Source organism: Plectropomus leopardus, chromosome 19 (assembly GCF_026936395.1).
Source record: "Plectropomus leopardus strain MGB_pleo_1.0 chromosome 19, ASM2693639v1, whole genome shotgun sequence".
NCBI classification, from domain to species: Eukaryota; Metazoa; Chordata; class Actinopteri; order Perciformes; family Serranidae; genus Plectropomus; species Plectropomus leopardus.
Window position 1 is genome coordinate 8,587,978 of NC_142194.1, and position 18,239 is coordinate 8,606,216.

The 18,239-nt window shown below is 37.3% G+C and overlaps 1 protein-coding gene across 1 annotated transcript in view; it reads left to right on the top strand.

Annotated features, from left to right (window-relative positions):
• The first annotated feature begins 1,111 nt into the window (after positions 1–1,111).
• The window catches only part of cyth1b (cytohesin 1b), a 31,102-nt gene continuing 13,974 nt past the window's right edge, over positions 1,112–18,239 (top strand). The window contains 5 exon segments of the mRNA XM_088070098.1: positions 1,112–1,360; positions 12,468–12,550; positions 16,532–16,596; positions 17,303–17,369; positions 18,059–18,177. Of these exon segments, the coding sequence (XP_087926224.1) occupies positions 1,273–1,360; positions 12,468–12,550; positions 16,532–16,596; positions 17,303–17,369; positions 18,059–18,177 (422 nt within the window). The 5' untranslated portion in view covers positions 1,112–1,272.

Sequence of the window (18,239 nt, forward strand, 5' to 3'; positions counted from 1 at the left end):
CACAGTTATGAATATTATGTTACATTTTTGCCAATACATGCCCATAAATTCTACACTATTGACCTTAAAGTAAGTATGTTTTGTGCTACTTTATTGTACTTCATAAACTAACATTTCAGAGGGACATATTATAGTTTTTACTCCACCACATTAATTTGGCAGCAGTAGTTACAAATTACTTTTTATATCAAACAAAAATGTATAATATATTATGCATTAAATACCCAACAGTTTGTAGTGTAGCAGTTTAAACTAAATATTTAAAAAGAAAAACAATCTTCGCCATGTGTGAAATGCCACGTGTATGTTGTATCAGTAATTATAAGTAATAATGATGAAATGATGCAATTTATTTAAGAACTTAACACTCTCCTCATACTTACCTGCTTCTAATTATAAATGTATAAAATATAGAATATCAAAAAAAATAAATAAATAAAAAATAAAAGCATGCATAAGATTTTTTTTTTTAGATATTAGTAATAAAGGTAATACTCAAATAAAATCAATAGCAATTTGAAACATCTATACATTTTTAATAAAGGTCTTTTACTTATAAATCAAATAAAGGTCAAATCAGAGGTATTAATACATCTTTCACTACTGTTACAGAGTAACGTGTGTGTGTTTGCTCAGCTCCTCCGACTGAACAAATATGGGCTTTGGGCTCTGTGTGTGTGTGTGTGTGTGTGTGTGTGTGTGTGTGTGTGTGTGTGTGTGTGTGTGTGTGTGTGTGTGTGCATGTGTGCGTGTGAGTATTTATGGGGGTGGGTGAAACAGGATGATAGTGTGCATGAGTGTGTACATTTGTCATCACTTCCAAGAATACATTAACAACTGTTCAAAGTGACACAGGAGCGTGTGGGTGTCCGTGTATACAGTCAACGTGGAGAATGTTTTCTCCTCTAACATGTTTTACAGAGCCGGCATGTTTGGTGTGTGTGTGTGTGTGTACAGTCGTGTGGAGAGCGTGAGGCTGAATTCAGGAGCGAGGTCAAGTGTGTGAACAAGAGGGAGGAGGGAGGAGAGAGAGTGAGAGTGCAGAGTGTGTTTTTTTCTGAGAGTCTGTCAGAGTCTGGTGGCGGTCGGGAGGAAAAACACCAAAAGCTCGGCTTTTTTGAAGGAGCTTCTGAATGAGGCCACAGCTTGAGCCTTTCAGACAAGTATGACGCTGATTTAAGAGAGCAAAGTTAAAGCAAAGAGATGCTGAGAGGATATCGTTAACCTCAAACGCTGTTTTGTCACAAACTCCTGAACACACTCTCTGTTGTGATGGGGACTGTGAGTGAGCTGTGTGCCTCCAGTTTCCAGGCATTTCTCTGTCCGACAGTGCGGCCAGGGGCACCTCCTGCAGCAACAGGTGAGTGATTTTAAGAAAATACGCTCATATGTTCTGGTATCTTAGAAAGTAAAGGTGTGTTGTTCAGTGTTTTGGACATTGTGAATAATTTTCATGTGTAAACCTTCATTTTGAGCTTCTTTATTTGACATTTTTCTTTGATTTACTGAATTTAAAAGTGCTTTATGAATCTGATGTCTTTGCTGATTAATCACTTTAAATCTGAGCATTTTGGCTTGATCTCTTTAAAAGAAAAAAAAAACATGGGTAGTATGCAATGACTTTTTTTAATTGCATGAAATTAGTCAAAAAGTTACATAAACAATTACCTAAAAATTAGCCAAAAAAGAAAAGAAAAATGTTAAAATAAACAAATAACCTAACGAACAAACAAAGAATTTACCTGCTTTATGAATTAAAAAGAAATGATGTCTTTGTTGGTTAACCCTTTGAAACCTAAGCAAATTGGCTTGGGTTTTTTTTTATCAAAAAAACATAGGGAGAAAGTAATAAACAAAATAACAAAAAAAATGTTCACAACATTTGCAAGAAATTAGTAAAAGTCATAAGACAATTATCTGAAATTTAGCCAAAAAACAAACAACAACAACAAAAACAAACAAAAAGAGATGCCCTAAAAAAACTAAAATGTATGTTTACATTGTGCATGTGTTTTCTAGGCAGTTTTTACCATAATTTCAAAATTATTTAACCTCTCTCCTTTTCTTCACCTTTTTAGCAATGTTTTCAAAAGAAATCAGTCTAATTTGCTCAAGGTTTAAATGCTTGTGAAGGCGCCTGAATGCAGCACAAGAGAAGTGACATCCATCCAGGTTTCAAAGGGTTAAATGCAGTTCGATGTGACTCTTGATCGCCTAGAAATAAGAGACAAACATGCAGAGCAAGACTGGCACTAAGTGCTATCAGAGTTCAGTTGCTGTGGTGATTTTCTTATCAAGACACAGAGCGCTCTGTAGTGTGTGTGTGTGTGTGTGTGTGTGTCATGCTGTGTGTTTGACATTTCTGTGTTCATGCACACACGAGTCAGACAAACTGTGTGTGTGTGTGTGTGTGTGTGTGTGTGTGTAATGGTGGGCTCGATTTGAGAACATGACGCACAGCCATCATCCTCTAGTCCACTATCCTCCTCTCTAGTGGGTGCTTGAGTGACATAATCTCCACGGCTGCTGCCCACTGGTCTCCCCCTGTGCAGGTGCTTTCATACTGTATCCCTGGGCTCATTTAAAAGCCATTCTCACACAATGAAAGCAGCACAGTGCTCACATGCAGGTTATTTCCACTCGCTGTGCTGCTTTTATGACCTTTGTTTCTATAGTTGGACTTCCCCCTGTTTTTTCTTGTCATTTCCTTCACTTTCTTGGTCATAATTTTCATGTCTCAAGCCTTAATTCATCTGAAACAGTCATTATTTCACAGAAAAACTCATAATTCACTTTAAAGGCTTCCTTTGGACATAGTTAGCGATATCTTTTTTTAAAAAACATTCTTCTTTTATCTTTTTCATTCTAACTAGTTCTTAATCCCCTGGTTTTGTTGTTGCTATGGTTATGATTGTTTTACTTTATATTATTTTTCCCATTGAGAGTTCTTTTTTGTGTGTAGGTATATGCACATATGTATGTATGTGTTTACGTGTATGTGCATGTAAATGCATATGTTTTATTAATATCGTTTTTATTTTGTATTTTATTCACCTTTGAAAGCACTTTGGGCCATTGGTTTAGGAAGTGCTTTATAAACAAAACTATTTAGTATTATTATCGTTAGTATTTTAGCAGTAGTAGTACTAGTAGTACTATTGTATGGCAGTAATTATAATAAGAATGTTTTTATATATATATATATGTAATGGATGTAATAATACCAAAAAACAATTAATATTTTGTTAATTTCTATCATATCACTATTGTGATTAGTATTCCCGTATTTTAGCATTTGCCTTACTTTCCACACGTCCTGCCTGCTGTCCTCCTTTTATTATTTATTTTTATTTTCTTCTTTACATTTTTCATTTGATTTTATTTTTAAATTTTGGGATAAAAAAGATCTTTGTCTGTTTCTCTTTATTTATTTATTTTTTTTTTACTTTTTTAAAATTATTTATTCCTTTTTTTAAATGTTGAATTCATTTTTTATCCCTTCTCCCATATATATAAAATCATACACATAAACACACAATGTCTTATAGACTTCCCCTGAAATATTCAGAGAGAAACACAACAAAATAGGACAATGATTAATATCTTCACATTTAGCATTTATACATGTAAAGATTCATGCAGATAGTTTTGGTTTAATTTGTCCAAATTTTGTGATGCAGTATCCGTGTGAGAGGTAGTTTTCATTTTAACTGCTTTCTGCCAAAAAGTATTCCTAATGAAAACTATTCATATTACCAGCAACAAGAGGAAAATGTATTTTGTATTTGTGTGAGCTGACCTGTTAAACTGTTAAACTGCAGCAGTTCCTCCCTGCCCCTCTTCAGCATATCCTGTTTTTGGTGCGTCCAGCTCCGAATAAAGCAGCGATTCAAGCGCACAGCTGCAATGCTTTCCTCTATCCTTCTCTACATCCTCTCCCTTCCTCTTTTCCTCACACACAAACCACCCATCCTCTGATATCAAACCTGCTTCCTCAGTCTCCACGCCCATTTATATAAATATGTCTCTCTCCTGCAGCAGGTGGGTGAATGTTACTTTAGTTAATTATTTCTTTTTACTTGTTGAATCGTGTATCCTCTTTCTGCTTGAATGAATACCTTTCATCACTTTTTGCACAACAGGGTGGGGTGCTAAAACTTGAATAAAGTAGAGCATGTATATCAGGCCAAAATAAATTAAAACTGTATGTTGTGAGCATGAAAGTACATCCATATAAAGGTACAGATACACATACGTCTGTCAATGCACACAGACTAAAGCATGAAAACACATTTTTTCTCTCTCACATCTCCTTCTCTCCAGACACATACACAAAGGAAAAGATTTCTGCCGAGTAATAAAAATAGGTGAAATGTTAAAAATGACAAACACTCAAAATTATGAAATATGACATTAAAAATAGAAAAGATAGACTGCAGTTTTACAGTTATGTGGTATAAAATCAAAATGATGACAGTAGGTTACTGAGTCAGAGTTGAAAATACAATCTATTTTCCCATTGCTTTTTTTCAAGAGGACATAAAAGAGTAAATCACAATCAATCATTTTAGAAAAACGATAATTATTATCATTAAAACAATTATAGACATTCTGTGACTTAGATAAATGTTTCATAATTTTGACCTACCATGAGTATTTTATTTATTTATTTACTTATTAGTGTATAGATAAATGGATAGATAGATAGATAGATGGATTGCCGAAGGCCAAAGACAACTGTATCATCGGCATGGTAAACAAGAGAGATGCAAAAAAAAAAAGGGGGGGGGGGAAAGTAGATGTAGTAGACTATTAACAAAAAAATCCAGGGAAAAATGTCCAGTGAACTATATTCATAATTATCGAAATTATATATTCAAAATTAATTCACTGACTAACTATTACTATTTTAACCATTTTTTTCAGGTCATATTGTGCTATTTTTTTTTTCTGGTTTACGCTGTCATTTTTGTTGTTTTGTTTTCTTCTGGGAAAATTTTAGAGTAATTTTCTGCTACTTTTCACAAATTTCTTGCTAACCTCTGGGTCTTTTCTTGTTTTGTGCTTCTCCCCACACTTTTGAGTAAAATAAAGATAATTTGCCCAGGTTTCAAAAGGTTAAATAAATTATTTGATTTAATTGTATTTCCATCTTTGCTAAGTAACCTCTGTGTGAATGGGATAGACAGACATATAGACATATAGACAGGTAGATAGATAAATAGATAGATATATAAATAGATACAGAGCCCTAGTGCACTAGATAGATAGATGTGTAAAGTTTATCTGCTCTCTGATTGGCTGCTGCCGTGGAAGCCACGCCCACGTCACCCTGCCCCAGCACCGGCTGTCCCTCTGCCCAGACAGTTGTCACTAACTGCCAGCCTTAACGGTTACCGTGAGAGGAAACACAGACACCTTTCGACCTTTAAAGTTACTTTAAAGTGATAAATTCGGCGTTTTTCTTACAGCCAGCGTCGACCAACAGCACAGACATGGTTTTAAAGTCGGAAGACGGAGTTGGTAAGTTGTCCCGACCCGTTTTAGTTTACGTGAGCAGGGCTAATTTAGAGGCTAACCAGGTTAGCTAACTAGCAACTAGCTGACTAGCTAACTAGCAACTAGCTAACATAACTTTATAAAACGCTAACTGAAGTGAGCACGTACGTAAATACTTGGTCGTTTAGTTGTGTTTTGGCATTCAATTCCGTTTCAGAGTGAGAGCAACAAGTCCTCATCTGACTGTTTTGTTAATGCTCTTTGGCAGGCTTTATTAACTGGCACAAGCGATCCATTATTATTAATCTGGATTGAGGCCAGACCTCATGGGGGTTTGTGCTTATTGTGCAGCACTTTATAATTCATGGGTCTATAAATACAATCAATGCACCCATTTTTTGTTGAGACATTCAGTAACTGCCCTCAAAAATGCTTCGGCTTTGTAGTTGACTTTGGCTGCACACACTTCAAAGCTCATTTTCAAACTTGTAACCAAAGTGTTGGACGCTATCTGTGATTAGAGACTGAAAAAGGTCAGTAAAGAGAGGGAGGATTTGCCATAAAAACACAACAATTGACCCTCTGAAACCGAAGCACACTGGCTTTACGTGTTTCAAAAACTCCAAAAGAAGGAGACATATTACCCCCAAATTAGCAAGAAATTCGTAAAAAAGTTACAAGGAAATTACCAGAAAAAAACCCAACAACAAACAAACAGAAACAATCAAACACGACTAGGAAGTGCTAAAAAATAAACTGAAAAAAATCATGTAACACAAATTTGAATATTAAGTATAACAATTATAAATATAGTTGTCTGAATATATTTTTGACAGTTTTCTTATAATTCTCTCCATCTTTCTCTTCCTATTTTAGGAAGTTTTTCAGGTCATTTTCTTGTCACTATTTGCTAATTTCTTGCATTTTGCAGGACATTTGTTGCCAAGTCGTTACATTTTTCCTTTGTTTTGAGAAATCAACCAAACCAATTTGTTCTGGTTTGAAAGATTTAAATGCCATCTAAAGTTATCTGAATGCAGCACGAGAAAACTGATGCCAATCCAGGTTTCAAAGGGTTAACTTGGATTATAAATGAGCTTCCTCACAAGTGCACTAGTGTTTCCTCTGAGAGTTTGAGCTGCTCTTACAGGATGTGCTTACAATGAGGTATTTTTCAGCAGGGGAATAACCTACCAAAACAGATGCAACCAAATGTGCTTTGACCCTTTTTAAAACTGGATAAAATTGTCTTTAGTTATTTGAAAAACACGAGAAGTACAAAGTACAAAAAGATAATCTAACAAGAAAATGACCCCAAAATATGATGAAAATTAAACAACAAAAAAAGTAAATATTTTTATTCTGTAACATTATTTTAGTTATGTAATTATGAAATATTCTTTTCTGGATATGTTTTCCATTTTTATTTTCTGTTTCTTGACAATTCTCTAATAATCTTTCCTCCTATGTAAAAGCTAATTTTCAGGTTATTTTCTTGTCATTTTTTCCGAATTTCTCATAAATCGTGGGACCTTTCTTGCTAAGTTGGTCATTGCCCTTTTTCCTCATGTTTTTTAAATAAATCAAACCAATTCGCTCAAGTTTCAAATTGTTAAATAGATTGTGAAAGGTGTCTGAACTCAGCACAAGAAAAAGGATGTTGCTCCAGTTTTCAAATGGTTTAAATAAGATTGCTTAGGTTGGAAAAAGCTATCAAAATTGACTACCACTAAAACAGATATCCATTAAAGTAAAGCAGCTGCTTTCAAGTAGGGAATATAAACGCTACTGACAGTACAGGAAGCTTTTCATAGTGTTTTCCACTTGACAGTGATTGCTACCTTATTTTCAAGCATCATTGTTATAATACAGCTTTTTCCTACCTGACAGGTACTTAACTTTATAAGACTTTTCCACCCTGACAGAGCAGCTCAGGTTGTAATAAATGTTCTCACTTCCTCTCTTTGTCACTTTGGGATTTTTTTCATTTTTTCGTGTCAGGGCACAGTGTGTTCTTTCCCTGCTGCTTGGATTTGTTTCTGCGTCCAACTTGGACTTTTGAGCCTTAAGGCTGCATGAATGCGATCAGTCACCAGGGAGTTTACCATAACCACAGGATTATATCACTGTTGAGCTTGTTATCCTCGGGCCCAGGGAACATTGAAACGCACAATTATCGCCTTGTGAGCACTGAAATAGACAAGTATTGCCTTGTGAGTAGTGCCAAGGCACTGTAACTCTCAATCTCAAAAGACAGATAATTTTCAAGTCATAACCGCTTTGCCTTGGGTCCTGGGTCAGCTGCAGTCCTGTGGGTGAAATAATGACAGAAAGCAATGAGGGAGCTGTTATTGGTTTGCTGTTTTCATGAGCAAACACATGTGATGAGCAGAGAAGGATGCATGATTTAAAGAAAGATTTTGTTTTGTAATTTGTAATTTACTTTGGTTGTTACTGGTGTCCAGAGGGGTGTACGATGAATAAGGATTTGTGGTTTAGCAAGGTATGTTGAGTCAAAAGAGACAGATTTTTCCGTCCTTTGAAGGTGGCTCTCTTTTAATGTGGCTAGATTGCTGTGGTACCTTATGTGGCAAACTTACCATGTGGGAGCAATTTTTGTCCCGACTTTATGCTTCAGATCAGCTGAAAAACGTCTTTCACAGCTTCTTCGGGAATCATCTCTCTATAATGAGTGTCAGTATATGACCAATACAGATTCTCAGCTGAGAGAAACGTTTTAAATACACTTCATTCAACTTGTTGAGCTGTAAGGTTACATTAATTAAGTACTTAGTGTATGTATTTTTATTTATTTAATTTTTGTTTTCATTTTCACTCGACTTTTAAAAAAAAGACAGCTCAGTCAAATAGAGCGTAGCTGTGTTGAACTGGCTTCGTGGTACAGCCACAGGCGGTGTGAGTCATGTCTGCACTCTCCTCCTGTTTATTTAAAGATGCAAAACTGCACCTCCCCACCTTCTTTCTCCTGGTGACCCCAGTGTCCACGTGGGGGAGCCTGTGTTTGATGCTCTGCTCACTGGGGGAGGGAGGGAGGGAGGAGTCAAGATGGACAGAGGGAGGTGGGGGAGAGTGATGAGAGTTCAAGGGTTTTCCCCTCACACACACACACTTGCAGACACACTTGTCCTCTCCCTCATAGAGCTTCAGGCCCTGCTGTCCCCTCTGCTGGAATACTTGAGGATTAAGGAGCAGGGAGGTTGGACTAGGGGACCACAGGACTGGGATTGGAGGGCTTGCACAGGACCAGATTATTGCTGGTGAAACCAGATTGGACTGCAGGAAACAGGCGGTTTTGTGTTGGGACTGGTGACTCAGCTAGACTTGTGGACTGGGAGCTCTGGGACCGTTGGGAGTAGTGGAGAAGCCGCTCAGCAGCAGACAGACGCTCTCTCTGGTATGAGCCACAGTGTTATGACACAAATGTGTAGGTGTTCAGTGCGTCATCATAACTTCTGCATCTAAGCTGTTCAGCAGAAACTTCTCTGAATGAGTGTGTGCTTGCGTGTGTGTGCCGTCACGTCGTCCTCTGAAAACCTCATGAGAGTCAGTAACCCTTTTTGTTTAATTCTCATGGTGTCTTCAGAGGATGTGATATGTTGCATAACTTAAAAACAGGGTATTTTTTGCAATAAAGATATTCTTGGTGATATGACAAAATACTGAAAAATATAAAAGATATATTATTAATAATTACAAGATCATACAATGACAACAAAATAAGTATTATAGTTTTATATGTCAACATAAATGTAAGTTTACCTTCAAATATGTCGTGAAGAATAAACAAAAATGATATTTCATTTATTTAGTTTGTAAAGGCTAATAGTAAGCGGTAGTGAAGTGCTTGTTGTTGCGTTGCGTAAATGTATGATGTCATTATGTGAACACGTTGGAATACTGTCATTAATTTTATTAAATAGTTTTTATTAAGTAGTATTAAGTAGTATACCGGTATTATCATGAACAATATGATATGGCACACCCCTAGTGGCAGGACAGATAGGGAGCTTTTGGCCTTGATATGTTGGTTGTCCATGGCAGCTGGTCATCAGCAGCATTGCTACAACAAGGTGTCCCATTACTCACCAACACAAACACACACCCAGTGACCTCGGGGATATGCAGAGCAGCGCGTTGAAGATGTTGTTATTTACGTTAGAATTTGTGTGTTTGTTTACTTGAGAGGAGGATGATATGACGATGTGGTGTTTCATGGCAACACTTGTTAATTCCTCTCTCTTAATGAAAAGCCACAGAGAGGAAGTGAATGTGAATGCCAGTTTCACTACCGCTCTGCTCACAATGCTGAGTTATTCCTGTTCTCAGGTTTATTATAAGAGCTGCTCCGTCCTACTTAAACCTTTCTCTGTGGGCGAGGGGTATGTGTGTGATGAGCGAGTGCGTCACTGTCTGTGTGTTTGCAGTATGTAATTAATATCACGATCTAAAGCTGTGGCACCTGTCAGGCCTCATGGGACTGAATTTGCCTTGTATATAGTCAGAGGTGTCTGCAAGTCCAGAGATGACGTTTAAAGGCCTTACAGCTAGGGCTGCAACAATTGATTATTTTCATTGTTGATTACTTTGCTTATTTTGTTTTCTTTTTGGTTCAGTAGAGTTCAGTTGTTTTGGCTATAAAATGTTGTGTTGTCGTCTATGATGATTGTTTTTTCTTTTTCGCTGGATAAAACAAACTGTTACGCTGCTATGCTAAATTAGGGTTGTGAATCTGGTTATTCATTCATAGTTTGTTGTGTCTTTTTGTCTTCAGAATCTCTTGCCTCCGGTGTATTCCTTTCCTCACAAACATTTTATCAACAATGAACTAATTTGATTTTTGGTGGTCAAAGGTCAAGGTCATAGCGACCTCTCAAAACACGTTTTAGGCCATAACTCAAGAATTTTATATAATTTGACCATTATTCAACACCTTAACTCAGAAACATATGGGGAGACATTTGGTCTGATTCTGAATTGGTGAAACTGATTTTTGGTGTTTACCTTGTAACTGTGCTGATTTTATAGATCCTCTGTGCTGTTGAGTTGAAGATGTGTGAGAAACATCAGCGTTTTAGAATTTGTATTTTTTTTTGCTGCAACATATGTAGTTGAAGCATCATTTGCAGTCATGGCTACATATCCGTCTGGACAGACATGGACGCAAACAACCTTTAAGGCTGTAAATCTAGTTTTCTCTGAGCGGAACTTCCATCTTATAGCCAAAATTATATAATGCTGTATTTTAGTGCCTTAGAAGTCCAATAATATATTTGTAGTGTACAGACATCTGTTGCAGAAGTTGGAAAAATGATGAAGCTTCTTGCAATCATGTTATTAATTATTAGACATTGGAGGTATTTGGCAAATAAAAAGCTCTTTTTTAAATTGACATATTTATAATGGAGTTAACATAACATTGTAATAATAAAAATCACTGTTCAAAATAACTGTTGTAAATATTGATGAAATGTGAATAGTTCTTCCTCTGTTTTTCTGTGTTGCTCCAGAGTTTGACACTGAGTAACGTGGTCATGATGGCAAAGTGAAATGAACTGGACTCCCTCAGCGTGACTCCTCTAATGAGGCAGACAAACAGCAGCAGCAGCACAGCTCGATGTGTCCTCTGTGGCTCCTTGTTACTCGGCATAACTTGTGCCTTTCCTTCACCTTGTATCACCTGTTAGAGGCTTTCAGAAAGTAGCCATAGCAGAGGCTTTATTATAAGGCCCCCAGTGGAGAGAAACAGCAATTATCATTTATAGCTGACAGTGCAGAGATGTGTTGTTTGAAATATGAAAAATGCAGATCAGCAGGACAACTCTACATGACTCCATCTCTTATGACTGAAATTTAATCTCTCTCTTTCCTTTTTTTTCGGTCTTTAGTTTTCTTGAGAAAAACCACAATTTGTGGTCGACAGACCCGCATTTCCCTCTGCACCTTATCATTCGTCTACAGATATGATGTGTGGCTGTAGGCACATGAACTTCTGCTTTATCAGAGGACACACTTTGTTATACAGTTAAGGGTGTGTATTAAATGTAAGGCAGCATGGAGCCTAACAGATACAGCAAGATATCTAGTTTAATCTGTCATTTTCAAACTATGAATCATTTGATGTTTCTTTTGTATGTAGTTACTGTCAAAATATATAGTTACCTGCAAAAATCTTTTTAAAAAAATGTTTTTTTTGTAACCCATTTTTAAGTTAATACTGAACATACAACAAATAAAAGTAATATTTTTATTTATTTTTCTATATATTTTGTGATCTACAGTAAAAAACAAAAGTACGCTCTTTACTGAAGGCAACTGCATTTAGGCTTCAAAAATCCTGAAATTTCAAACAAAATGTGTAATTAATTAACAAAATTTCTCCAAAATATGTAGCTGAAAATGTGTGAAAAGTTTGATTCATTCACATTTATCCATGTTTGGGCTTTATGGTATTTGGTCAAAAGAACTCTGTTAATGTATCATTTTTTGACAACAGTGAGTGACAAAAATGTCATTGCTTGATTGGCCTTGAATGCAACCTGTATTTCATAATACATACTTTACTGAATGTTGCTTTTGTCAGTTGTGAGATGCAACTAAAATGGAAATGGCAGTGCTTTTATGACCAAAAGTCATCATGTTTCATCTTATTGGTGTGTGTGTGTGTGTGTGTGTGTGTGTGTGTGTGTGTGTGTGTGTGTGTGTGTGTGTGTGTGTGTGTGTGTGTGTGAGAGAGAGTGTGTGTACGTACTGTATAAAACAAAGGGGTTGATTTCATCCTCCACTTTGGGGTTTGGATGCTGGAGGTAATTTGATGGATCAAAGATTGTGTTGCCATAGTGACCCCGAGCAGTGGGACTCTCAGGTCTCTCTTCTTCCTTTTTGTACGTGTGTGAGTGTGTTTATATTTGATCTCTGTATTTGAGTGCTACATGCTCTTGTCTCCTCAGTGCCTGATGACCTCAGTCCAGAGGAGAGACAGGAGCTGGAAAGCATCCGCCGCAGAAAACAAGAGCTGCTGCAGGACATACAAGTAATAACACACACTCTACTCTCTTACACCTTGCAGTTCTGTAATGAATTTGTTAAACGATGTTTTGGAGTTCAACTTTTTGGCCCTTTTAGGCAATTTGCTAGGACAATGAGAGGGAGTCTGTTTTTGCCTTTGCTTTGAAATCATGCATCTGTCTGGACTTTTGCAAGTCACTTTCTTTGTAACATTTAAATTTTTAAATGATAGGTTCACAGTTTTAACCACAGTCCTCCTTCTGTGCAAAAAAACATGTATTTAAAGTTAATCTGGCTTCAGCAGTTTTTAGACTGAAATTCTCTCTTTGTGTTTCCCTCAGCAATTTTTCTCTGTTGAGTTGCAGTGGAAGGAAAGTTACAAAAAAGGGGACTTTGATTCTCTGAAGCCTCATATCGACTTCAAATATATATTTGAATTAGGGTTGGGCATTATATCAAATATACACTATGTGTTGTGGCTTGTTTCCCCTCAGGATATATAAAATGAATATATCACGCACACTGAGTATAAATTGTCATGTCATTTTCTTAAGCAACCGGCATGAGACTCACCTTGGTTTTTCCTGAGAGATGGTGTTTGAGCATATGAAGTGTGTGTGAATAAATCATCACGTTTTGTGGTGCCGCGCTAGCAGTTTAAGTTAATAAGTTAAATGATAGTGTGAGCAGACAAGGCGTTTGTTTTTGTATCTGCAGACCTCTGTTTGCGACTATTTAATCACATTTTGTGCTCATGGTGCACCAGTGCAACTTGCAAATATTTGCAATATATGAACTGTAGTGTTGTTATTTTATTTACTGCTTACAGGAAAGACACTTACACTACAAGACTGGCCAGCTCCTTCAACATAAAATAAATAGTGATATTATTTTTGAGCCATATTGCCCAGCCCTAGTTTGAAGAAATGTTTGCACAGAACAAGTACTGTATGTAGCAAGTGCTCTTATGGCCAGTATGATCAGGAGGAATAATAACAGCAAGAAAAAATATTTTAATGACTGCTGTTTAAAGATAGACTTGAAAGATTGTGAATTGATCCTTGAAAGCATTTGAATTATTACAAAGAATTGCATGAATATTAAAATTACACAGTGCATTGTTTCTGTTTTTATTTCTTTGTCTGAGCATCACGTTGCCAAGGTGGTCCTTTCTTCTCGCTGTGTCCTTGAGTAGATTTGTACGTCCATGCCTAGTGTGTGCCTAGGGAGGTGTGTGTTTGGAGGATGTGGGGGGTTATAGGCGTATGACCACCGGAGCGTCACTGTACGCATTCAAGACAGATGATCCTCTTTGTGTGGGGAATGTACGAGGGGGGTGGACCTCATATGTGTATGTACGTGTGTCCTCCAGCTTTCTTTGCCTGGAGGGACAGTTTGACCCCCCTGCCTCAGCTCCCCCTTCAATCTTAAATAAATTAGCGGGATTTTCTGTGTCATCTTTTTATCTGGGTACATTTGTTTTAGGAGATTAGGGGGGATAGCTGGCCTTATCATCATTAACACAAATTGTAGATGAATAAATGTTAGATAAAAGAACCAGTAATTACCTTATACCCTGCCACCAGCTCATATATATGTTGCTGTTTGTTGGACTTCATCAGCATAAAAGTTTGCTGATTGTTTCCACAGAGTGTCTGCAGGTCCATAAAAAGTCCCAAAATGTCTGATGTATTTGTCAAAATCAATCATGTTCTTATGCATAGAAGTCTACATTTCTGATGTTACAAATCTTTAAACCTACCATTGAACTCAACACTGTCTTTTTACCTTACACTCACATTTATCTGTTGACAAAATGTAGGTATATCTTACTGACCCTAATGACCAGACTCCTACCTAAAACTTCCTCTGCATGGGACTAACCTACCTGCAATGCCTGAATAAGAAAAGATGATTTGTCCAATGTTAAATTTGGTTAAAGATAATCTTGAAAATGTCTTTAAAAAGCTTTGAATTAAAGTCTTTTTTACGTTTTATTAGCAAAATGTACTAAAGATGAAATGAGAAAATTATTGACAGAATGTTTGATAGTGAAAATAATAACTTATTTAATGTCACAAATTTAAAAGTAGAGTTTACAAAGCACTTGGACAAGAAAAGCAAAAGCAGAAACAGCAGAAACGGGACACTCAGAAGGCATTACTAGGGCAGAGATAGTTAAAAAGTTAAAAAGACCAAAAACCAGAAAAAATCAATAAAAGCAATAAAACCACAAAACAAATAGAAATAAAGAAGGAAATAAAATATGAAATAAATTGAATAAATAAAATTAGATAAAAAGAACACATAACATTAAAGCAAGTCCATAGAAATGGGATTTAAAAGGTGATTTAAAAGAGATCACCGATTCTAATAAGTTAGAACCCTTTTTTTATCCATCATCACATGTTTTTCTGATTGTTGATAGGTTGGTTATTTTGCACTATGATATGCGCTTGAAGATATTCAATTATACAGTAAAATAAAAAAGGCAAAATCATTTGAGAATCTGAAACCACATAAATACTTGACATGTTTACATGTTTCTGCCAATCTTCTCATTAATTGATTGAGTCATCTTTCCAGCACGAGTAGGGTTAATGTGGAGTAGAATTAATATTATTTCCACTGTGTTTTTACTTCTGCAGCTGCAGCACAGACACAGTTTTTCCTCACAGCCAAAGGGAAAACGAGTCAGGATAGGGTTAATGACTGCTACAGAGCAGTGAGAAAATATGTAGTGAAAGCTCTACACCGTTTCACCTCTGTAGAATCTCAGTGGTTTAGGTGTGATGATCAGAGAAATAAAAGTTTTACACATTTGTGGACTAATAAGTCTTTATTCCTCACCAAACAAACTCAGAAAAGACTTTATGAGGGATTCACACCACCATTTAGATTGGATAAAATACTGTTGAACCTCAGCCTCCCTAATTCCTAGTCCATGTTCAGCGAGGTGGGCATCCAAAGACACACACACACACACACACACACAAAGAAAAACACAAAGACACACACACAAAGAAAAACACAAAGACACACACGAAGACAAACACAAACACGGCCTCTGGGCAGCGACATTGTGTGAATAGATTGATGGAGTTTATTACCCAGGTCGACTCTTGTTCGCCGCTTCTCTCCTCTAAGCTCCGCCCTGTGTTGCCCTGGGGGGCTGATGGGTAATGAACCATGAAATATTCCAGTAATGGAGACAGAGGATGCTGTTTTTTATAAAGGGTTGTAACCATAGAAACGCACAAATAAGAATCCAGACAAGTGAAGTTATTTAACCTGTTTTCACAGATTACATACCACACAGACTCACTGGGAGTTGTAGATTACTTTAGCTCTACTCGTCTGCTTCTCCCTCCCTTCTATAATTGTCTTAGTTCATTATCTTTTCTGCTTGGCTCAGTGTTTCTCCATCTGTTTCTCTCCTCTCCTCTTCCCTCCCATAACCTCTGAGCCCTCCGGAGCAGCTCCGCTAAGCCAGTCAAACTCTTTGATCCTGCGTATTCCCGTCTCCCCACCAGTGTGACACTCAAACAGCCCGGGGAGGGCGTCGGGAGGGGAGGCAGGCTGATAAATCTGGGTCAGCACAGGGCAGAGGAGGAGCGCGGAGAGGGAAAGAGGGGAAGGGTGGTCGGCTCTGACCCCAGAACAGGTGCTGCAGCTCCCAGAGAGGATTTTCTGCAGAGGGCGGCTGTTCCACATAACTCCTGCCGAGAGGAAGAATGAGCTGGCCTGAGAGAGAGTGAATCACGTCTGCACTTTTAGAGTTTTTTTCTGGGTCATGTCATCTGTGAGAAGTGTTGATGTGTTGGTCAGTGTAGCTGGACGAGACAGCTGCGTGTAATGCTTTGTGCTGCCAGTGAAATCAAAGCAGCTCCAGAGGTTTATTTGAAGGGTCAGACATCACACACAGATCACATGTATATACATTATGTCTGTGATTGTTTCATCACTCGCCTCCTCTCTCTCTCTTTCTCTCTCTGTCTGCTCTCAGAGGCTGAAGGATGAGATAGCAGAGGTGACCAATGAGATTGAAAACCTGGGCCTGACTGAAGAGAGGTGAAGTATCTCTCAACAACCATTTTTATGCTTGTGCGTGGGCAGCTGTGGTCCACTCAGCCTTTGTTGAGTAGAAGTGCCCTCATGATGAAAGACAGAAAAAATCTGCCTAATACTCAGAACGGAGTCCACTACCTTGTGGGATTCAGGGCTGCAACTAACAATTGTTTACACTTTAAATTAATCTTTAGTGTACTTTGTCTAATTATCATTAGACTTGGGTGGTATCACAGTATTACTGTATACCAGGCTACTTAGGAAATCCCAAAGGTATATTTTTTTCAATATGGTCAGAAATACAGCCACTCCTCTTTCTGTTAAATTCATTATATGTAGTGCACAGCATGCACCAACAGAGCTCAGTCTCCGGTCTCTACTAGTAGAACAGGCAGCTGAACTGAAAGAAACCATGACACAAAGTGATGGAGGGATAAGTTACAGGACTGTTAAAATCCAGCAGCCAGCAGAGATCATTGGGAATAACGTTGTGTTTTTTACATTTAACTCTGTGAATTAAGGATTTATTTCTACTAAGTGGGAGCTGGTGATTGTTTGAACCGTGGACAATTTGTGTGTGTTTTGTTTCTGTCGAGTTTGAATGAAGTGTGTTTTATTAGTTGACGAAGCAATTAAGCCTTGCTGTTAATTTTTTACTTGTTTCGTAGAGCCGTGTATTCAGTTTCTGTTCTGTTTCATCTGTTTTTAGGAAAAGTATGCAGAGGAATAAACAGATGGCCATGGGGCGTAAGAAGTTTAACATGGACCCCAAAAAGGTGAGAACAAATCAGCATCTCTCAGCTAACCATTGTCGATTAATCTATTGATTATTTTCTTATTGCATAGGTCACTGCAAGCTCTCTTCATTCTTTCTGGATGGTTTTTAACATGTTTGTGTTTTTTGTGTTTGCAAACTCAACTCTTACAAGAGCACAGCGCTGTTATATTAGTTGTTATTTATTTCCGTTGTCCAGTGTGCTGTCCGTTTCTCTTTAGGTTTCACTGGAACTTTTTTATTTCGTCTTCTCGTTGCACTCTCATCTTTTGCAGACCTCTGACAAGAGAATTGGCGCCACCTACGGCTTAGTAAATAAACCAACTCTGTGCATATCAGTACAACAGTAGCAGCAGGAAAAATGGATAAATTTGTGTTTTATTTTGCGGATTTTCTGAAAATTCTGTTCAAATTTATGGTCCTTTTGGATGGAAATCCAATTAATGTTAACACTTAACAGATGCTAAACCTTGAAAAAAACAGCAATCAGAGAATTTTGGTATTTTTTCTTTAAACTGACTTAGAACAGATAATTTATGGAGTTGGTTTTTAAATTTATGTAACAACTGATACATGCGATCCCTTGGTGTTTGCACATTCTGCTTATATCTTTTGAAGTTTATATTTAGTGTATTTGTATTTTTTGTGAATGATTCTCAGACTTATGTGTTTTTAATTTTTCCTCTTCAGGGGATTCGCTTCTTGATTGACAGCTCCCTGCTAAAAAACACCAGTGATGACATCGCCCAGTTTCTCTACAAGGGGGAGGGGCTTAATAAGACCGCTATTGGTGATTACCTTGGAGAGAGGTAAGTAATACTAACAATGGCTCTTCAAATATATTTAACTAATTTTGCACAGCAGACATGTT